A 23,218-nucleotide genomic window follows, 5' to 3' on the forward strand; every position below is an offset into this window, starting at 1 on the left:
TCCTGCCTGTATTTTTGAATATATTTGGGGCCATTGGCATTTCTTTATTCTTCTCTCTTCTATTTGACGCTTGTGTGTTTTTCATCTTTTAACTAATGAAAACACATTGGTAGAAGGGAGCCTTCAGCCTGACTTCTGCAACCTCTCTGTCAACCTCCTGAATCTAAGTTGGGCTTGTGGCTGTTATCACTGCCCCTTTGTTGGGAAAACAGTCCAAGGCTTGAAACTTGGAACTGTGTTTATACAAACCAAGTTTATCTGGGAACATGGTCTGTTGCACCCTTATTCTTGGAGTATCTGTTGGTTTCACTTCATGGGCCCACTCCAGTGTTGGTTAGAAAAAAAGCTACAGTGTTTTCAGTAGGATTTGTTCTCTTATACATCACATTCCCACTGCTACAAGCTACGCCTCTCCTCTGGGCTCCATTGTTTAATGCGGGAGAAGGCCAGGTTTTCTGTCAGCTTCCTTCTGTAGCAGTTCTCAGTGGAGTTGTGTAATGAGAGCTTCCCACTGGCTTGGATGTTTGCTCTACCAAATCCACATTGTGGGTTTTACCTTAACTTCTGTTAACCTCTTAAAGTTAAAAGAAAGGGGAGGGGAGGGCAAGAAATAAAGTGAGTATGACAGACAGGTTGGGCAGTGTGGATCTTTAGGGTTGGTATTTTTTGAGTGTTCGCATTTTCCACATCTTGGTTTCCTCCCTCCCACCAAGTCTGCAGTGTAGCTACAACATTTTCCTCTGGTTTTGAAGGGCACTTACAAAAGAATGAGTTCACATCATAGGATGAGTATCTCCTCATAGACTTCTAGGGAGTAAATTCCACCCCCTCTCATTTTTATCACAGAGAATGTTTATAATGCTTTTTGCTGCTTCTGTAGTCTGTAAAAGTCTTTTTTTTTTTTAGACTAGATTTCTAAGTTTATATACTTTATCTCTCTTCCTAAAACTGGAATGAAACTAAAGATCTTTCCCCCTCCCTGCCCCTTCTTTCATAGCTGAGATTTAAATTTGCTTGAAGATCTTGGAACACTTGGTGAAACCACATGGCTGATTTTTTTTGTTCACTGTGTCAGCTTTTCTTTTGGAGGAATCCTGAGAAGGATGTTTCTAAGGTTCTTCTGAATTTGAGCATTGCTTCTCATTCATGCTGAGTGAATTACAGTTTCTGACTTCCTGTCACATCTCTCATCAGGCTTTGAGATCTGTATTCCTTTAGTGGTGCCTCTGATCATTTCCTCGTATGCTCAGCTGACCTCATTAAAGGTGCTGGTACTTAAAAAGCAAAACAGATTTTTAAAAAATTATGAAATATAACAGATATAGAAAAACTTATGAAATATAATACTTTAAGTAATTATAACACAGTTTTTCTCATAATCACCACCAGAAGTCAAGAATAGAACACTGCCAAGATGTTGGTAGTTTCTGAAGGATATGATGCTAACAGTGTCATCAAAGTGAGTGAGGATGGAGATGAGGTTTTGTGTTAGGTAATTATATGTTTTTGTTTTTGTTTTTGTAAATCTCCAAGGACTTGATCTTGACTATTTGTTATTTTATTTTTCAAGTTTCTTTTTTTCTCCATGTAATATGGATTTGTGCCATTCAACATTTTCAGGCAGTGTTCTCACTTTTTCCAATTTTTGCTTAGTGCTACCTGCCCTTATGTTAATCTCTAAAATCATACTAGAAATAATATTTGTGGTGTTAATAATAACTTATTTATTTATTGGCTTTTGCTATTTACTGTGCTACACATTCTACATGTATCATCTCATTCACATTTCATACCACCCTTCTATCAATACTGTTACTGTCCCCATTTTGTAGATGAGAAAACTGATGGTAAGAGGTCAGGTGAGTAGCTGGTCGTTACGTAGCCAGTAGATGGTGGAGCTGAGATTTAGACTGCCTTAATTTATCAGCCATCTTAACTCCAAAGCCCACGCTTAATCTTGATTCTTTACTCCTTCCAGGGAGTCGTCTTGTGCACAGTGGTGACACTGAACACAGTTTATGCCTAGCATTGCTATAGCCAAGAGCTGCAGTGTGCATTCAGCTTGGAAAAACACAGTACCTTGAAAAACATACTTTTCCCCATCAAAGTTGATTTGATGATTTCTCAGAGTCTTTTAGAGCTGTCATTCGATAACCTTCCTTTCCCTCTACATCCTTGCTTTTCTTTCCCTGTGGTACCATTAGGTACAGTACAACTTGTGGTTCTGTGGGTACGTGAATGTCAAGTTAACAGGGTGCAGTTATGTGGTGTCAGATGACCGTAAGCCACAAGTAGTTGCTGCTTCTCTCTGGGGTTGGAGTAAGGTGGGGGAGTGGAGACCAGCAGATGCCTTGCTTGTTTTGGTGTGTGAGATTCATGGGCCTTTATGGGTTTGCTTTTGATTGGCAGTTGGTGGTGGAGCTCACACTCTTGATTGCTTGCTAGTTCTACCTGCCCTGGGGCTCTCCTTGTTTATCTCTGTATTCCACCTCTTTGTTATTTCTTTGCCTGTCCATCCTCACAACTGACCTTGTCTTTGAAGCTGTGCAGAGTTGCTGAGTTAAAATGCCTATTTTCTGTGGAAAAAAACTGGGCCTAAAATGCCCTGTGCCAGAGCCGATCTGGATGATGACAGCTGGAGTTCAGTGAACATGAAAAAAAGCAAAAATGAGGTCATTTGCCCACCTGACTCAGTGTGGTTGGGCAGGCTCCAAGGTTGTTCAGTTCTTTGAGCAAGTGTCTTGTCTCCCCGATCTCAGATTTGTATTATTTGGATTTCTTTTGTCAAATAGGCAATGATGATGATGTTATGGGTGCAAAAGCATGGGATCTTAATACATGCTTTCCTGCAGCTGCCCCGGTTAGTCTGAGGAGAGGAAGCCCCAAGCCAGGTGGATTGGGTGGAGGGCAGCCCACAGGCAGTTTGTGACTATGGGGGAGGAGCTCAGAGCATGCTCAGAAACTCTGACCCTTGCCACCTCTCAACTGCTGCGTTGGAGAAAAGCAAGCAGCTGCTTGTCAGAACTAAACATGCAACAGGCAGGCTGTAGGCCTCCCTCTCTTAGTTACTGTGATGCTCATTGGTTATCTTCTATTTGGGAAAGTCTACAGTATCTGTGATTGTTTTCTTATGACATAGTAACTTGTTGCAGACTTTTCTGAACATGTCCTTTCTCCTTATGTTGTCCTTCCTTCCCCAGGCTGCTTTGGTCTCTCTTTGAGGCAACCCCCAGCAATTGTCTTAGAGTCTTCTTACCCCTCATAGCAAACCCAGAACTGGCTAGTGAACAGGGTTTCTTTCTTTCTTTCTTTCTTTTTTTTTTTTTTTTTTTTAAGATTATATTTATTTGTTCATGAGAGACACAGAGAGATAGAGGCAGAGACAGAGGCAGAGGGAGAAACAGGCTCCATCCCGGGAGCCCGAAATGGGACTCAATCCCGGGTCTCCAGGATCATGCCCTGGGCAGAAGGCAGCGCCAAACCCCTGAGCCACCAGGGCTGCCCGTGAACAGGGTTTCTAAGAGTGAGTGTGTAGGCAGATTAGTGGGTAGGGGAAAGAGGCAGTGGTCTTGTTAAAATACAGATTCAAAAATAATAATAATAATAATACAGATTCAGATTCAGGCCTACCCTGGAACTCTGCAGTTCAACCAAGCTCTCAAGTGATGCCCATGCTGCATTTCCTTGGGCTCTACATTGAGTAGTCAGGTGTGTGTGTGTGTGTGTGTGTGTGTGTGTGTGTGTGTATGTGTGAAAGAGAGAGAGAGCTGGCTTCTGTCTCATTTATAAAATTAGCATCTTGGGCTGTTGTGAGGATTAAAGGAGCTCTAATGAATGTGAAAGCACACTGTAAGGTCTAAATAAGTTTATAAGCTGTTAAGGGGTTGCTAATGTTATCAGAGTCCATAGATTTCTAGAACATTCAGGAATTTTTTCCTAATTTGCTGGCAAGATTTTATTCCTTCACGTTTCCATTTGTGAGAAGTCGTTTTTTGCAGGTTCAGCTTCTTCTGTTCCGACCTTTAATCATCCTCCTTGGGCAGCTTTTTATTGTGACCTATCTTCAGTACCTTTTTCTTGCCAGTATTGTAACTTATGTAAACAATACTGACCAAGAGGAAGGCTTAGCAAGTATTTTTTATAGTAATACTGTGTAATTTATTATTTCAGGGCCATGGATATGATTTTGGGGATCTAAAATGTCAAACCAGTGAACCAGGGGTGAGGGGGGAATCCTAATTTACTGTGTCTGATAGAAATCACTGGAGTGATGTGCATGCTTTTTAACAGCGATAGTTTCCCTAGAGATAACTTTTCTTCTTTTAGGGGCCAATTCACTTGTATTGAGAAATAATTTGGGAGCTTCCTTTCAGACCAAGAATTTAAAGGCAGAGTGAGACGTGTTAATTTTATAACCTATTGTTTTAAGTTTCTAATTTAAGAAGGGTAAAATATTCTATATAAATAATGTTTGCTTAAAGAAGATATCTGCGAAGATGTGAGGAAACAAGTGCACTCATACCCTTATACTGTTGATGGGATGTGGTAATATATACTGTTATATATTGATCCAGCCTTCCTAGAGGACAATTTGGTGATATCAATTAGAAGAAGCATTAATATATTCATATCTTTTAATCTAGCAATTATAGTTCTGGGATCTGTTCTATGCAAACATTCACACCACATAAAAGTGTATATAACTGAAATATTTTTTTTTGAAAAAAAAAATTTTTTTTATGTTATTCACAAGAGTGAAATCTTTGGAGTAATCCAGATAGCCATCAATAGGGGATTGGGATAAATCCATAAAATGAAATACATTGTACTTGCTGAAAAGAATGAGGTCAATCTATATTTACTGATATGAAAGGGTATACAAGATATATTAAGTGACAGCAAGCAAACCATACAAGTGTTTTTATGTTAATGATTATTTATATTTTTGTTAAAACCTGTATGTTAGTATATGTATATACGTAGAAAAAAAAAGTGAAGCTATAAATACCAAACTGTTGTTAATATTGGTCACCTCAGGGAAGGCTAGTAGATCATGGTGGACATTCGCTGTCTACATTTCTATATTTCTGTAATGTTGGAATTTTTTACAATGAGTCTGTATTATTTTTGTAAGTAGAAAAAATAAAGATAAAAGTCTCCAATTTAAACATGCGTATTTCATATTTAAATTTAAAATGTTTAAGTTTAAGAATCTGTATACTCATTGAAGCACAAAGTTAGGTACAAATGTTGAAAAATATATGAAATCATAAATAGGGTTTCTTTTTTAGTAATAATAGGACACAAAAATATTTTCTCACAAATTCATTATTGTTGAATTTGAGATAATTCATTTTTGCATCTTCAGAAATATTTTCTTGGTTAGCTTTGGTAAAGAACATTTTAAAATACTTTCTGAGGGGATCCCTGGGTGGTGCAGCGGTTTAGCGCCTGCCTTTGGCCCAGGGCGCGATCCTGGAGACCCAGGATCGAGACCCGGGATCGAGTCCCACGTCGGGCTCCCGGTGCATGGAGCCTGCTTCTCCCTCTGCCTGTGTCTCTGCCTCTCTCTCTCTCTCTCTCTCTGTGTGACTATCATAAATAAATTTTTAAAAAATTAAAATACTTTCTGAAGTACATGTGCTTTCTGAAAAGATTTTTTTACACAAGGAATATAGAGAAACATAAAGAAGAAAACAAGTCATTCATAATTTCAACATTTAGAATACTTATAGCCACATCCATTTCTGATTATAAAGGACAAGTAAAGCTCTTTTTAAATAACAATATTGTCACTTTCATTTAAGAGGTTACCTCAGGGGGATCCCTGGGTGGCGCAGCGGTTTGGCGCCTGCCTTTGGCCCAGGGCACGATCCTGGAGACCCGGGATCGAATCCCACGTCGGACTCCCGGTGCATGGAGCCTGCTTCTCCCTCTGCCTATGTCTCTGCCATTCTCTCTCTCTCTCTCTCTCTCTCTCTCTGTGTGTGTGTGTGTGTGACTATCATAAATAAATAAAATTTTAAAAAAAAAAAAAAAAAAAAAAAAAAAAAAAGAGGTTACCTCAGTGGGGTGCCTGGGGGGCTCAGTTGGTTAAATGTCCAACTCCTGATCTCTGCTCAGGTCTTGATCTCAGGGTGGTGAGTTCAAGACCTGAATTGGGTTCCATGCTGGGTATAGAACCTACTTTAAATACATACATACATACATACATACGTAAAACCTCTGATCATTTTAGACTTAGTTGTTAATTATAATTTAAGTCAGATTTCTGAAGAGACACGCTATACATATATTTACTAAAGTCAAGGATGAAACAGGTTTTTTGTAATCATTTAAAGTACATGGATTATTCAGGCCTTCTCCATTCTTTCTGGAAAGGCATCAAAATTCTTCCTGCTCCAACTTCTAGGGTTGGCTGTGATAGATGGAGAATTCTCTAGGAGGTTAAAGAACTTACTGGGTACAATGAGCCAGAGTATTCACAAATATTTTTAAAACATTAAAAAAATATTTATGAAACACCATGCCTTGTGCTATAAGCATAGAGTTGTAGATACAGCCTCTGCCTTTTTAGGAGACTAGTAGGATAGAAATGACAGATCCATAAAGAACTTCTATATGAGGTACTAAGTAGCATATGACATGTGAATGATGCAAATAAGTGCTGCTATAAGAGTACCAACGAGGGACAAGTCATTCCTGGCTAGGGTGATCATGCAAAGAATCACAGGGGATGTGATATTTGAGCTGATCCTTGAAAGGAATGGAAGGATTTCAAGGAAGGGAAGGACTTCTTGGTAGAAGAGAATATAAACTAAAGCCCCAAAGTGCCTTTCCAGAATAATGAATAATCCAGATTGACAAATGCACATGATTCATATAGGTGAGTAGTAGGAAGTAGAAGAAAGGTAGGATCACTTGACAGAGAGCTGCAGTTGCTAGGCTAGGACATTCATAATTTATTTAGTTGGCAGTGAGGAGCCATCGAAGGTTTTTGAGCAGGGGAGGGATGTGATCAAAGCTGTGCTATGGCAAGATTATTCTTACAGGTTGAGGGAGGGGAGGACAGGGTCCTATAGTAAGAAAATCGGTTAGAAAGTTACTGCTATATATAGGAATGTGGTGCTGAAGGCCTAATCCAGGGTGTTGGCATTCAGAATGGAAAGAAAGTGAGCATCTTATAGAGAATAACAGTTGAAGAAACCTTTCTTACCAGGGGAGTCTCCTGGCCCAAGCTGGCATGATTACAGGGGTACCAAGAGTTCCCACCACTCTCCTTTTTGTCCCAGAGCACACATTCACATCGCGCACTTAGTCCAGATAAGGAATAGTTAGTATTCTCCTTGGTTACAAAGTTTGGAAGCTAAGAGATTAAGAAAACTCAGGCATGTGGAGTTGGTGAATGAGGAGGAATCAGACCATTCTTTATAATTAGACTTTTGCTTATAAAAGCGTTGTTTGTGATTCTCATCTTGTTGTAGGGAGAACTGATGCTAGAGAGGAAAAAATTTTTTTCTCTTATTCTGGTTGCTTAAGTTGAGGTACCACCTATCCTTTCCTTTCTGGTAGCTGGAAGAGAGAGAGTAGAAGTACCTCCTGTACCAGGCACTGTATTGATAAAGCTGCTCTTTGGACTTGGGTTGCATGCTGATGGTGGTATCATAACTGAGTCCTCTAGCTACAGGCCTGTGATTTCCAGAACTTTGGTCTGACGTCTGATGCTGTCCTCACCTCTTTCTCCATCTGTACATGAAATCAGATTCTGCTGCTTTGGACACTATAATGTCATCTGCCTTGGAAATGGGTGTCAGCTGTCCATGTGGACTATAGGTTCTAGTGTTGGTTGGACATGAGCAAGCTCTGGCCAGGGGGAATACTCTGGCATTAGAAGACCGTCTGTTTCTTTTTCTCTGCAACCATTCAGTGAGGAGAGGTCAGAACCCATTTTTAAGACCCATTTCAGCTACTGATAAGACCTGCTAATTTTAAAAAAATGTTAAAACTAGCAGGAGAGGACTGTATATTGTCCCTCTACTTCATTCTGGGCCCTCTGCCTTCTATCTTGGTTCTCAGTCCTGTCCCTGGTGCTCCCATGAAGGCCTGGTGATTTCCCCATATGCTCTTTCACAAACTGCACCATTCTGATGGTTTTGGAGAACTTGAACTCCCTCCTTAGGTTGCCAAAGTTTCTGGAACCAGGCAGACAGACCTAGGTTTAATTCCTGGTTCTTTCACACACTACTTACCTGTTTCCTTATGTAAAATGAAGATAATACTTGTCCTTCTTAGAGTTGTCAAGGGTATAGGGCACCTGGCTGGCTTAGTCAGTGGAACATGTGACTTTTGATCTCAGGGTCATGAGTTCAAGCTCCGCATTGGGCATAGAGCTTACTTAAAAAAGAAAAAAGTTGGGATCCCTGGGTGACGCAGCGGTTTGGCGCCTGCCTTTGGCCCAGGGCGCGATCCTGGAGACCCGGGATCGAATCCCACATCGGGCTTCCGGTGCATGGAGCCTGCTTCTTCCTCTGCCTGTGTCTCTGCCTCTCTCTCTCTCTCTCTGTGACTATCATTAAAAAAAAAAAAAAAAAAAAAAAAATTGGTTGCCAAGGGTATTGAATGAGCTAATTTTGTAAGTGCTTAGCACAGTTCTTAGCAGAGTACATATTCAGTAAGTGGTAGTTGTTATAGCTGTAGATCCTTTCTCTGCACAAGACCTTTTGTATCCCATGGGTCTGGATAGTCTTATAAGAACATTTGGAGCATTGTTTTCTCCTTAGTTCCTGGAGGGGGTGAAATTTGGAAATAAAAAGGCAAAATGCTTTAATTTTGTAGTTCCCTACCTGATTAATCATTAGACCACCTGGAGAGCTTTAAATGCAGATTCTTTTTTTTTTTAAATGTTTTATTTATTTATTCATAGAGACACACACACAGAGAGAGAGAGAGAGAGAGGCAGAGACACAGGCAGAGGGAGAAGCAGGCTCTATGCAGGGAGCCTGATGTGGGACTTGATCCCGGGTCTCCAGGATCATACCCCGGGCTGCAGGCGGCGCTAAACCGCTGCACCACCAGAGCTGCCCTAAATGCAGATTCTTGAACTCCACTCCATATCTGTTGATTGAGAGTCTTGTGGAGGCAAAGGATAGGGATAGAGTAAGAACTGATAATCTGAAAAAAACTTGTTAAATTCTCTAATTCCATTGGTAGGCCAGGATTGAGAACCTTTGTTCTCTAGTCTCCAGGGTTTTATAGCTAGAGGATCTCTAAGGTCACCTCCTCCCAAGTGGTGGCAGATTTACCTTCCTAGAAGCTGAGGCTATTTTAATCCCAGCACCAGAGAATTGGCTCAGCCCCAACTAATGCTGTTCTCTAAGCTTGGGAGCCCAGTTTTTCTGTCATATTGGAAGTTATTTGTTTCTGGGAGCCTTCATGGTATAGACAGTAGAACTGTAAATCAGCTGGATAGGATAGAGAACAGGAGCAGAATGGAGAGGCAAACTCTGTTCAACAGTCTTGGAGTGGCCATCGTATCCCTTCCTGTCTCTGACCAAATGGCACTTTGGACTCTGAAGGAGCAGGAGGGAGTGAGCTTGGGCATGATACTCGCCTTTCCCTTCCCCCTCCCCAGGCCAGGCATTGGGTCTCTGCCCAGCTGGCTAAGTCTCTGCTATAAAGCCTGCTGGCCTTGGGCTTCCTCTGTGGCTTTTGCATAAGTGGCAATTCTCAGAATCTGTTGGAGAATCTGCTCTGTGAGATTAGAGTGTAGTGCGTGGGTAAGAGACAGGCATAGTTATTCTTAACCTGCAGGAAGGGAGGGGAAGGCGGAGAGTGCTCTGCTGTGGACAGGTCTCTGACATGCTTGTTTATAGAAATAGCAAGCCCATGGTTTGGTTGGAATGACTTATAACTCAGGTATTTATAACTTGTATTAGTGGGATTGAGAAGTGGGGAAAGGGAGAAGGGGGAAGAAAGAAACTGGTGGCAACAAAAACAGAGATTGGCTTCCTCCCAGTTGCTGGGGTTTCTTTACCATTTTGAGGTCAGCTGAATCCTAAATGACCATGGCCTTTTGTGGCTCCAGCCTCTTAGTTCTCTTCCTCAACGGAGCAGCTGCTAGTCTGAGTTGGTATTGAAGACTCCCTGTAATGGCCCCTTACACTAAGAAAGGAAGAGCAAATCCAAACCAGCTATATCATGGACTTAAGCAAGAAGCCGTTCTCTAGCAAGGCCATTGGCTCCACAGACTGGATCTTTCATTCACTTTCTGGTGCCTCTACTCTAGCTTAGGGACTGATCAGATCTAGGGACTAGAGAGAGAGAGAGAGACTAGAAAAGCTTAGACAGCCCAGTCCAGGCTTCCTGGGATCGTGTGTTTACGGGTCTGGGACTACTTGGGACCTTGTGCTGTGCCACCCGTGTTGGCTCTGGACTCTGGAGAGTCCTTTCCTTGCCTCCTTTACTTCTGTTTGGCACTTACATCAAATACCCCTCCTTTTGGGAGCTCTTCTCTTCACTGGCTTCCTGGGTCTCCTCCTTTCTTTCTAATTGCCTGGCATCTCATCTTCTCCATACTTAAAAATAGGTATTCCTCATAGTTCTGTCCTCAGCCTCTCTCTCCCTTCCCACCTTCTCTTGTATTTTCAGTGGTGGTTTTCGCCTCCATGCAAATAATTCCTAGATACCTATTTCTAGCCCTGATCTCTTTCCCAAGCATTTATTCCATGTTTATGTTGCTAAAGTGAATGTTCTGTGGTTCTTACTAAATATCCCTGAAGTATCTTGGATTCAGCATGCATAAAACAGACATCACTGGCTCCCATCCTTCCTCCTTTGTCCAAACCCAGGTCTGCTTTCTGATCCTGACACCATTTCTTTTCATGTTCCCTCCTATCTCTGAGGTTCAAAATTTGAGTCTTCTGTCTTTTTCCTCCACAGCTGTTTGGTGCCCAGTCTTGCCAATTCTATTTGCTTTATTACTTTTGAATCCATCATATCTTTTCTACTCTTACTATCTTCATGCTGGTCTAGATCCTCATTACTTCTCATCTGAACTATTGTAATGGCCTCCTGATTGGGCTCCCTTCTTGTGTTGTTTTTCTCATATACATCACCGCCAAAACATAGCTTTGTGTCTCCAGCTTGAAGTCCTTCAGTGGCCACCCAGAGCCTATAGATGACCCCCACTTAGTTAAGCATTCAAGACCCTTTCTGGTCTGGTTGCAGTCTACCTCTCCTGATTTATTCTCCTAACACTGTCAGCTTTCACCACTGCTCACCTGCTCTGTTGTTTCCTTCTGCCCAACTTTTGTTCATGCAGCTTCTTCTACTGAGAATTCCCTTCTCTCTTTATTTCCACCTGTCAAGATCCTGTCCTCACTGTAAGGCCCAGCCCAAATACCATCTCACCAAGAAAGCTTTCTTTTCCTGATCCTGTTCAGAAATCATTTCTCTTCCTCCTCTTTGAGCACTTTATATCTTTCTTATGATCTTTATCACATACTGGATCGCTTTGTAATATAACATTCATTTTCCCTAATGGATTTTGAGAATAGAGGATAGAGTCTGTGTATTCTTCATCTTAGGATCTCCTATAACATCCTGGTGATGTTCAAAACTTCTTTGAGAATGACCCACATTAAGAAATACATTTTAAGGATGCCTGGGCAGCTCAGCAGTTGAGCGTCTGTCTTCAGTTCAGGGAATGATCCTGGAGTTCTTGGATTGAGTCCCACATCAGGCTCCCCTCAGGGAGCCTCCCTCTTCCTCTGCCTGTGTCTTTTCCTCTGTGTGTCTCATGAGTAAATAAATAAAATATTTTTTAAAAAAAGAAGAAAAGAAATACATTTTATATTGTGACGCAGAATACACATCTCCCTGAACAAAATTTCATGGTCAGTACTTACCCTTACTATGTGCCATGAGATCTGTTTTGTGTTCTGTTCTATTTATTAATTTCCCACTAAATTAGTCAATTTCAAGTCCTATTAATAAGCTGAAGTCTGCATGCTTGGAAAATATTATTCTACGTAGTATAAGTGAGTTGTCCTATCTGTTGCCCCTGAGCTACCTGTTTTTTCCATCTACTTTAATGAGAGCCAGAAGAGCACTTAAACAGTTGACTTTATTCTTTCCTTCTCTCTTGGAAATAGGCTATTATGAAGTTATCCCTTTATCTCATTAAGGTGAGGGATGTTTTTTCTCTCCTCCTTTCTCTAGGGAGGGTACAATCCTGCCCTGCCTAGTGCATGCTGGGAGTGGTGGCTATTCAAGCCCTCCTTCACAGTATATCATAGTAATTCTGCCCTTCTACAGCCTCGCTTCTGGGGACAAATGACACCTTCTCTCAGGTTGGTGTAGGCTTTCCTCCATCTCAACACTCTCCATCTGCCAAAACCAAGGCTGGGTCACACCTTGAGTGTTTTCTCTGCTTCTAGGCTGTGTTTTGGTTGTGGAGGAGATCACTGCAGAGTACGATGTGGGTGCTGTCTTCTGTTTTCACTTCTGAGTTGAAATGATGTTCTCTAGAACCGTGTGGCTGTATCAGGGTGCCAGCTGTCTGTAGTTGTATCCCAAGTCACTGGACTGGTTGTCTTTTGGGCTAGGTTTCACCAGCATTCAGGCTGTGAGAGTCTATAAATGACTTTCCGGTCAGTACCTTGGGTCCCATCTCAGACTTTGAGGTCAACTATTTTTTCATAGAACCTTTTCTCTGCCTTAGTTTCCTCAACGATGCTTGAGGCCAGAACTCTCACACTGGCTGGTTTGCTTCCTTATGTGGAAAAATGCTATAGTTTTCAGGAGAGGCTAGGTCATTTGTTCTCACTACAGTCCCCTTTTAGGGGATCTATGAAATTCCCCCCTTTTCTAATTACACATCCAAATGAGGCCAGGTTTTCTTTATCTTCAACTAGAATAGCATATCACAACAGATTGAATGCAGATGCAGATAGGAGAATCCAGCAGTTTACTATTAAGCCAGACATTAAAGAGATTTGCAGAAATGTTAAATAGTGCCACTCTTCTCACTGAATTTTTTTTTTTTTGGAAAATAGTTATTTTTAACAAAAACATTAACATGAATGAGTTTATTGTTATTTTTAAATGAATTAACAAATATTTTAAGCTATTTACGTTGTAATTTCTAAACACTGATAAAACAAAAGCTCTTTGGGGTCCTTGATAATTTCTGAGTGTAAAGAAACCAAAGTTTAAGAGACCAAAAAGTATGAAAATTGCCAGGTTATGTCATGCTGTGGTAACAAAATCACCTCAGAATCTCCCTGACTTAACAGTTTATTTCTTACTCATGCTCATATTCAGTGTGGGTCAGCACAGGAGCTCTGTTCATCAAAGTTACTCAGGGACCCAGGCTGAGGGGGCTCTATCTCATTACCTGTTGCCATGCTTAGTAGTCAGGAGAAGGATTAGTGGTTCTTGAAAGCTTCCACTGGAAGCAGCATGTCAGAGCATCATAAAAATGTGCAGTTTTAGAAGCACTTAAGTGAGAAACCTAATCAAACAAAAACTCACATTCTTGAGTTCTTTGTACCCTTTCCCCCAACATTGTTGGGTCAGTGAGTGTAAAAAGCCATTGCTTAAGGATGAAGAGAGAATTAGGTGTGTAAATTATAGAAAGATGGGCCCTGATTTGTAGCATTTGGTGATTTCCATGGCGTAAATTATAGAAAGATGTTGCTCATGAGGTACTGAGCCCCATGCCACATCCCAGACTGTATCTTTTCTCTCTTTTTAACATTTATTATGCAATTTTTAAGACATACAGTAAAGATATATGGAATTATAGAATAAACAATGGGGTGCCCGCTATCAGCTTAAGAAACAAAATGTTGGGATCCCTGGGTGGCGCAGCGGTTTAGCGCCTGCCTTTGGCCCAGGGTGTGATCCTGGAGACCCAGGATCGAATCCCACGTTGGGCTCCCGGTACATGGAGCCTGCTTCTCCCTCTGCCTGTGTCTCTGCCTCTCTCTCTCTCTCTTTGTGTGACTATCACAAAAAAAAAAAAAAAAAAAAAAAAACTTGATTTAAAAAAAAAGAAACAAAATGTTACCTGTACCATTAAGCTCCCTTTGTGCTCATCCTCATGTGGGCAGTAAGACAGTAAGTATGTGGATGGAAATATGATCAGTGTTGGGTCACTATCTGCATCTAAGTGCTATGAAGAAAGATAAAACAAGGTAAGGTAGGTATAGAATGATAACAGTAAAGCTAGTTTGAAAACCCTTCTCTGAGGAGGAGAACTTTGAGCAAAGATCTGAGTGAATTAGCTATGTAAAAAAAAAAAAAAAAAAAAAAAGAATTAGCTATGTGAATAGCTGAGGGAAGAGCATTTTAATTGAAGGAATAGCATATGCAGGACCTGAAGCTAGAATCTGCTTGAGGTGCTTGAGGTAGCCATGGTAGCTGAGGTGGAGGAAGAGGGGAAGAGTGTAGGAAATGAGGTCAGAGAGGGAGCCAGAGGGCCAGATGATTTAAGGCCTTGTAAACAGGGTAAAGTATTTGAATTTGAATTTAAGGATGGGAAGCCCATGGAGGGTTTTGAGCTGAGTAATGACATGATCTCATATACATTTTTAAAAAACACCACCACAACAACACTGTGGCCTGTCATGTTGAGAAGACGACTAAAGGGGGTAGGGTCTGAAGCAGACACAACACATGGGAAGTATAGTCCAAGTGAGAGACAACGGTGGTCTGAACTTGGTGTGTTGCTGGATGTTTACAGGCTCTCTCAGGGACAAGAAAGGGCCCTGATTTGTAGCATTTGGTGATTTCCATGGTAAGTAAGTACTCCCACTGTGGTGATTTCAAGCCACCAGTTGAGGAGGTGAGAAAGGAAGTGCACAGTCAGCTGTCATGAGCCAGTGGAAGCTAGCTTTGGCACACCATTGCTTGACCTTGGGTGTTTAGCCGGTGATGTGTTTGCAGGGGGCATTCAAGTTTGTCTCCATTTTCTACGGTGGATGGAAGCTGCATCACTTTTTTGTGTTTTTGTTTTGTTTTGTTTTGTTTTTGTTTTTGTTTTTGTTTTTTTGCATCACTTTTTTGAAAGGAGAGGAAATGGAGGTTATGTCAGGGAGAGAGTCCATTTATAATTTCCATCATACTGGGGCCTTTCAAAATAAGCCTAGATGTTGGAGGCCTTGCAGGAGCTTTGGACTCCCTCAGATCCTTTGAAAGTGGAGTTCAGCCCCAAACCTCCCTGCAAACAGGAAGCTGGTTTGAGTTAGAACATAAAATAAAAACCAGCTGATGCCCCTGAATGTTTTTCTCTGCTCCTCCCACTCCACAGAGCCAAAGGAAACTGCCTTTTTTTTTTTTTTTTTTGTCTTTGGATAGTTGTGCAGAAAGTCAGAAAAAGCCAAAACCCATAAATCCTTTGAAAGTAAGCCAGGTTTTGAGCCCAGGCAAACTTCTGCCCGTGGGGTTTCCTAGCCCGGATGTCTGTCCCCTGCCAAGAGTCCTAGGAGGAAAGTGCCTGAGGAACACAAAGTTGCCAGAGATCAGAGCCTGGAACCCAAGCATAGCAGGAAAAGATGGTCTGTAGCAGTTTCTCAAAATGAGCTTCCAGCCCATTTGTAGGTCATGAAATCAACAAAGTGGGCCAAGACCAAAATCATTTTTTAACGAAACAGAACATAATAAAAAACAGAGTATATCACATGCAGTAAGAGTAAGTATTACTTTGTGAAACTTTTGTTTCAGTTTTATGCACATGCATACACATTCATGTGTACATGTATCTCTATACAGACTCATGATTTAAACTTATAAACTCTCACTCTTACAATGAGTCATGGTCAAAAATGTTCAACCAAAAACTGGTCTTAAAGGTACGAGTAATTCACATCCCTTTCCTGTTTTAGCTTGCTGTTGAAAAGTCCAGGCTAGTTTCGGAATGAATCCTTTATGGAACTAGATCATCTGTCCACAAAACACCTACCCAAATTTCTGTCAGAGAGAAGGAAAGCTGAGAAGGAACAGACTGGTCTGATTCTTTGGGATCAAAGCTGAAGCATATGTGAGGGATTGAAGCAAATTTGAATCCAAAGGATTTGCCCAAAATGATTCACTGGAAGAGATAGGATTTGAGCAGCTTTTTAGCTCACTGCACTTGATTCTGTGACCTTTCCCATCTATGTGGGTAATGCTGGCCTTGGGTTCCTCACCCTCTCTCTTTCTGTCTCTCATATGCAGTAGGCAGTTAGTGCATCATGAATGTTCCCAAGTGCCCCTCCCTCTGGGAGAGCTGGAGGCACAGTGCCAAGATGGGGAGCAGTGCACTGAACTGAGTATCCCCCGGACTTCCCCGGGGGTATTTTGTGCTCTCCAGTCAGTGTGCCTGGTGCTCGGGCCTTTCAGAAAGGTGACTGGGTGCCAAGGCATCATGTGGCTAAGAAAAAGTGAAGAAGGAGGCATTAGTTAGGGCAAACTACCAAGAACACAGAGAGTAGGCTACAGTTAGTTTATCCCACACTAGGTTTAGTGCCTCAGGTAGTCTCCAGGGTAACTGGCATGTCTGGTGCTTGCCAGGTGGCTGTGGGTTGGCCATGGGACTAAACTGCGTCTGTCAGCGAGAGGACACATGTTGGAATTGCTGCTGTACATCCCCAAGAAGCACAGAAGACTCTTGGGAGCCTTCCTGGGGAATAGGTTTTAACTGTCATGTCCTAGGGGATTTATCTTGGTCTTTGGCCACCATGAGGCATTTCTTTCCAACCTAATTCAAGCTAAAATGGTTCTTGGAGATAAGAATTTAAACCAGCCCTCTAGAAGGACTTTGAATTTTCCAGCTGGGGCAGTAAGAGATATAGGAGAGAGTAGGAGAGATCCTAATCACCCTAATTGATTCTGGGTTTCCCCTCTCTAGAAACTGAACTAGGAGTAGACCACCCTGCCACAGACATGAATACTTCTGAAGTATTTCTGGTTCACACCACCCTCCTAGGGCCTCTGAGACTCTCTCTCTCTCTCTTTCTCTCTCTCTCTTTTTTTTTTTTTTTTTTGGTAAGATTTTATTTATATATTTGAAAGAGAGAGCGAGTGAGAGAGAGTGCAAGCAGTGGGGAGAGAGAGAGGGAGAAGCATGCTCCCCTGCCCAGGAGGGAGCCTGATGGAGGTTCCATCCCAGGACCCCAGGATTATGACCTGAGCTGAAAACAGATGCTTAACCAATTGAGCCACCCAGGCACCCTGGGCCTCTGAGACTCTAAGCAGAGTACAGTCTAGCCTATTTATATGACCTTTCTGCATTCAGATGTATTTCTCTCTGAGCCAACGGAGAGACCAGGAACATCTCTGAGGAGGGCCAGTACAGAGTTCAGACAGTACTTGAGGGTACTGGACCTGGGGTGGCAAGCAAGATGTTCTGTATCAGAAGTGAAGTGGAGTGAGGAGAGGTTCCAGGGCAGTTTGAATCTCCCATGGGATCATCTAGCAGAAAGGCCAGTGAACTAATTTGAGGTTAGTTCAGTGTGTGCCCTGGGGCTGCATCCAGTGTGGGGTAACAATATTGATGGGGAGAGTGATGGTGAATGTTGCATGTGGACATGTCCTCTCAGAATCTCTGAGCACTTTACACAAGTTTCCCTTTCATCTCTGTGGGAGTGGGGCTTAATGATCATAATTAGGGTACTGTGAGCATCTGTGCTATGCTAAATACAACATTAAGCCATGTTTCTGTCTCCTAGGCTCATGGTCTGCATGAACTGACAGATGGTTGGGGTGGGTAGAGTTCTCTGATGGAGGGAAAGAACGTGATGGGATGCAAAGATCAGAGATATTATGAGTCACCTAATTAATACCTAACATTCCTCTGACTCTTGGTAGATCAGAGTAGCCTTTCTTTCATGCCTGCCGAGGCACGAAGATCAGTGACTTCCCCTGACTCTCAGAGACCCAAGAAGCCAGTCTGGGGACCCAAGGCTTTATCTTGTATACTGAGCCTTCCTGGACTGTGGGAGAGTACTTGTTTCTCTGTGGCCATGAGCTGAGCTTTTACTCTTCATTTTCTTTCCCAGGGTCCCCACAGATTGAACCCTGTTAAAAGCCTGCGGCGGACAATGGCTTTTCCCTGTGTGATCAAGGGGCCTGTAGCCAGGTTCTGGAGGTTCTGGAGAAGTCAATAGCCCCATTTTCCTGAAGAAAGTAGTCAGCATTTGCTGGATGGTCGTGGCTACCTTTAGCACTTCTTCCCAGGCCTGCCCACTCTGTCCATATGTCACTTCTCTGTCTTGCTCTAACAGGTAACCTTGGAGAAGGTGCTTGGAATAACAGTGTCTGGAGGCAGAGGACTTGCCTGTGACCCTCGATCGGGTTTAGTTGCCTACCCTGCCGGGTGAGTACGTTGGAAGAAGGCTTATTGCATGGGAGTTTATAACAATGCAAAACCAACTGGGATGGGCAGGGGTTTTTTGGTTTCTTCTGATATCTTCAGGTTAATGTTTTGGTAAACATTTTTGTAAAGGAGATACAGGGTCAGGTCAAGGGTTTTTGTTGAATGTTGTCCTTGTTGCCATCCTGCCCTGTTTTGAGGCCAGCCACCCATACGTACAGATTCACACTTTGTATTACACATACTTCCCAACACCATCTTTAATGTCTACCTCCTAGTCACTTTTAAAAACAGCTTTATTGAAATATGACTCATGTACCAATTTGCCCATTTAAAATGTACAGTTTGGTGGGTTTTTTTTTTTTTTAGCATATCCATAGAGTTGTGCAACCATCACCACAATCAATTTTAGAGCATCTTCATCACCCTGAAAAAAGAACCCCATACCTATTAGCAGTCACTCCCCATTTCCCCTCAAGAGTCTCAGCCCCAAGCAATCACTAATCCACTTTCTGTCTCTATAGATTTACCTGTTTTGGGCATTCCATATAGGTAGAATATTTGATCTTCTGTGACTGGCTTTTTTCACTTAGCATAATGTTCTTGATGTTCATACATGTCATAGCAGGTATCAGTACTTCACTTCTTTTTATGGCTGAATAATACTCCATTATGTGGATGTCCTACATTTCATCTAGTCATCACTTGATGGACATGTGGGTTGTTTCCACTTTCTGGCTATTTTATAAAAAATACCACTCTGAACATTTGCCTAGTCTCATCACTTGGAAACATGTCCGTGCCATGGAAGAAAAGTAGGGTTCTGGAACTGGTGTTCATTTGTCCCTTGCTGCCTTTTCACTCCTCTGTTCTGCAGATGAGAAACCCCCAGCTGTAGTTTCTTTAGGTTTCTGCAGAAGTGTTTCTTTGGGAGGATTGGTGCTCTTGCTGCTTCTGGTTCTCTCTGTCAACTTTGCTGCTGGGCATGAGAGCACAAAAATGGGAAGTCCGCATTGCTCTACCTTCCTTCCCCCACTGTCAGCTTGGGAATGCCAAGTTTCCCAGTGTGATTTCCACAGCAGCTCTTGTAGTTTTTGTACCAGTATATGATTTTCTTAGTTTTATCATCCCATCAAAAATCTGCCTTTATCAAGAACTTATTCTGTGTCAGGCACATTGTTAAGTACTTTGCAAGGAATGATTTTATTTAATACCCAGAGCAACCCTGTGAGGCAGGTACTATTACTATCCCATTTAGAGAAGGAAACTACGATAAAGAGGTTAAGCAGTTTGCTCAAGGTCACACAGCTAGTAAGTGTCTATATTGGGATTTTAACCCAAGTAGTCTGACTACAAAGCTCCTTAATCTTAAAATGGTGTGGGATGGGGGAAAACCTGACTTTCTGCTTATTTTGAAAAGCTCCTTTTTGTGTAGCTATCTACCTGCCATGTGAATGAGAAGAGCCCAATTTATGGGCATCTTAATCTATACCAGGTAAACTTCTGCCCCTGGATTCTGGGGTCAGTGCCTTTCCTGAACGCCCCTTTGGCATTGAATGTTGTGGTGGGGTGTTATGAGAGCTATACGGGCTTTACTCTGGAGGCCGAGTTGGCCTCCTTCTCCCACTCCAGAAGCGAGTTGATGAATGACCTCTGTTGCTGGACACCCTGTGCAGCCCGCCTCAGGGGAATTCCATTCGTGCCTGCCTCTGCCTGGGAAAGCCAGGTTCCTTCTTGTTGGAGTTGGGGCTAGGACTGGATGTGAGATGGGCAGGAAAGACTTGGGCTGCTGCTTGGTATGTGTTGAGCCTAGTGTGCCTGCCCTAGGGATTGTGGAGCTGTGCTCCTTGCATCTTCGCTTCATGCCCCTGACCCCAGGCTTGGTGCTTTAAGGATATGTGTTTCTGTTTGTGGGCAGGTCCCAGCCTGGCACATGTGCCTGGGAGTCATTAGCCTTCCAGATGGTATATGGAAGCTTCTCTTCTGTGTCATCTAGTAGGTTCCTTCAGTGTGCCTGGCTTGGGTGAGCCCTGGGCAGTGACATGATCTACTCCCTGACCTTTTGATTTCCTAGAACTTCAAGTTCCCTCTTTGCAAATGGCTCCTTTCTGAGTGTTTTCACTTTGCTCTGTGCTAGAGGTCCCCATTGTGCCTCTGGGGTGTCTGGGGACCACTGAAGTCTGTGTGAGCCAAGCAGGCTCTTTCCCTCCCTCCTCTTCTTTTCCTATCTGGTGATCCTAACCCCACCCCCCACTCTCTAGTTCCTACTGTGCTTGTTGCTTTAGGAGCGGCTCAGGTATCCTAGAAACAAGAAGAAAAACAAAGCTCAGAAAAGTCTCCCGGAGGCCTAGAGGCAAATATCAAACCAAAACAAAGTTTTCTGAAAGGAAATGAAACAGCTCTGAGAGGGTGGGGTAGAGGGAGATGTGTGTCAGGCCGAGGTGGGTGAAGTCTGAGCAGAGACCCCTCGGTTTTAGTGGCTCCTGCATCTCTTCTCCAGAGTTCCCCCATTGCTGTTCTCTCCACAGAAAGCCTGCCCCTCACCTGTCACACTTTGAGCTCCCTGCTCCAGGAGGCTAGGTGGTCCCCAGGTAGCCTCTTCGAAGAACTCAATTTAGTTGAACATCTGTAGTTGACTTGGGCCCCTTCCGTAGTTGGCTTGGTAAGGAGTTCAGGTGCTGTAGAACCCAGCACAGCCCCCATTGCAACAGTGGAGCTAGTCCGTCCTGAGAATGGGTTTCTCTTGATCCCGAGTGCCAAAGTGTAGGGCCTGGCCTGGGTGAATGCTCTGGGCAGAGCAGCTGTTTGAGTGGGAGGTGTCCTGGAAAGGTGTTGACCCCTAGCCAGCAGCCCAGAGGAGACCTCTTGGTTGCTTTAATTAGGGAATTAGGGAGGAGGAGGGGAAACCAAGATTTCCCAAGAAGGCCCTCCATTTACTCAGCGCATATTAGAAGTTATGCTGAGGCCCCCAGCTCCAAAGCACTGGACCAGGTGTGAAATCACAGTATCTCAACCTGAACTGTGTTCTGGTGCCATCTGAGCTAAAGGAGCACAGAACTGCCTTCTTACTGTCTGTGGCAAGCCCTGTGTGGTGGGTTTGCCAGGGAGCGTGTGGGTCTGTGGAGACAGCAGGTGGACTAGAGAGAAGATGCTTGGACTTTGTGCTCTGGTGGATGTGAGTCATGTGCAGGGGTACTTGCAAGCATCGGTCCCCTCAGTGCCTGTCTTCTGGTTATTCTGCAGGTCTCACACCTGAAACTGAGGCCCCTGAGTTCTTCCTCAGATGATTTGGTCATCAATGCCTTCATTTGTTCAACAGTAATTTGTTGAAAACATGCACTGTTCAAGCATATCATATGTAACAGTGAACAGGACAGGAAGGGTGACCATTTTTGTGGGATTTAGGTTCAAGAAGGGCAAGCAGACAATAAGCATGTAAGTCCATAAATGAGCAAGATAATATCAGAGATGGTAAATGTTCTGAAGAAAGTAAAACCAAGTGATGGAAAGGAGAGTAAATGAGTAACTTGTGGGATGCATGGTGGGGGTGGAGCCCGAGAGGCCTACTTTAGGATTGGGTAGTTAAGACTTAGAGGGAGGTAGCATTCAGCTGATATCTGAATGGCCAAGAGGAACAAACTGATGAGGATCTGACTCCAAAGTTACCCAGGTGGAGGAAGCCTCAAATGTAAGGGTGCCAAAGAGACGAAAAATCGGTTCATTCGTCTGAGGGGCTAACCGGTGGTGGTGGTGGCTAGAGAATAAGTGAGAGGATGGGGGCCCAGGCACTGCATTTTGACCTGGCTTATAAGTCTTGCAGCCCACAGAGATTGATCTCTTATTCTCGAAGGGAATATGTTTAGAGCCCTCTCAGCAGAGAGAAGTACTAGACGCTCTCCACTGGAAGCCATGTTACTCTCTGCCTTTTCTTATGTTTTTGAAGAGGGACTTGTAAAACATCCCAGAAACAGAAATGTCAGTGGGTCCCATGACCTGCCTAAGAGGATTACTTATTTGGAAGGTCCTAGATTGCAGGCATTTAAAGAGGACCACAACCGAGGCTGCCCTCGGAAACATCTTAGACTTATTCTCTCTTAGAATAATTAAAGCTATAAGATTTCCTTTTTGGGAGTTAGTCCAGAGGGACAGTTTATAATTCCACATCTGGGCGAGGATTCTAATGAGTCAGTGGTGTCCAGCAGGTCATGTATGGGATGCCATAGTTGGGGCTCCTGTTGTATATGCTGAGCCCCTGGATTGCGTTTTCCTTGTTAGTGGTGTAGCAGAGTACCTGTCAAGAAGAAGCTTGGAGCACCATGCTGGTTACTCTGCACATTGTCTTCTTCGGTCCCCACAGCCAATTTTGTGAGGTAGACATTATTCTTCCTGTTTTATAGATGAGGAAGCTGAGATTCAGAGAAGTTAAGGAATATGCCCCCAAGATGACACAGTATGCTAGCAGTTAGGTCTGGCTGGCCCATTTTCTTGTTCTTTTCATCATCATACTGTCCTCAAGTGTCAGTGAGTCCTAAAAGCCCAAGGTAGGGGAGGACCATGCACCTATCCTGGGGCCCTTGTTCTCAGTTCTACTGATCAGGAGGTTCCTTGACTTTGAGATCTGGTGGCTAGTGACTTAATGATTTATTCATCCATTCACAAATATTTATTGAGTGCCTATCTTGAAGGCCCTGGGGATGTAAACAAAACCGATAAAAATACCACCTGCCCAAAGCTGGCAATCTAGTGATAAAGATAGATCTCCTCTCTCCCCAAAAGTAAATTTTATAGAATATTGCAAGTTGATGTGTGCTTGGAAAAGATACAAGCAATAAACAGCAAGAGGAACTAGGGAATGGCACTAGG

At 43.0% G+C, this 23,218-nt stretch overlaps 1 protein-coding gene across 8 annotated transcripts in view; it reads left to right on the top strand.

The window, feature by feature from the left end:
* MAPKBP1 (mitogen-activated protein kinase binding protein 1) overlaps nucleotides 1-23,218 on the top strand; it is a 50,420-nt gene that overhangs the window by 5,913 nt on the left and 21,289 nt on the right. For all 8 annotated transcript variants that reach the window (XM_038580136.1, XM_038580143.1, XM_038580138.1 and 5 more), the window contains exon 3: nucleotides 18,267-18,358. In XM_038580136.1, the coding sequence (XP_038436064.1) occupies nucleotides 18,267-18,358 (92 nt within the window). The remainder of the gene's footprint in view (nucleotides 1-18,266; nucleotides 18,359-23,218) is intronic.

This window comes from Canis lupus, chromosome 30 (genome assembly GCF_011100685.1).
Source record: "Canis lupus familiaris isolate Mischka breed German Shepherd chromosome 30, alternate assembly UU_Cfam_GSD_1.0, whole genome shotgun sequence".
Taxonomy (NCBI): domain Eukaryota; kingdom Metazoa; phylum Chordata; class Mammalia; order Carnivora; family Canidae; genus Canis; species Canis lupus.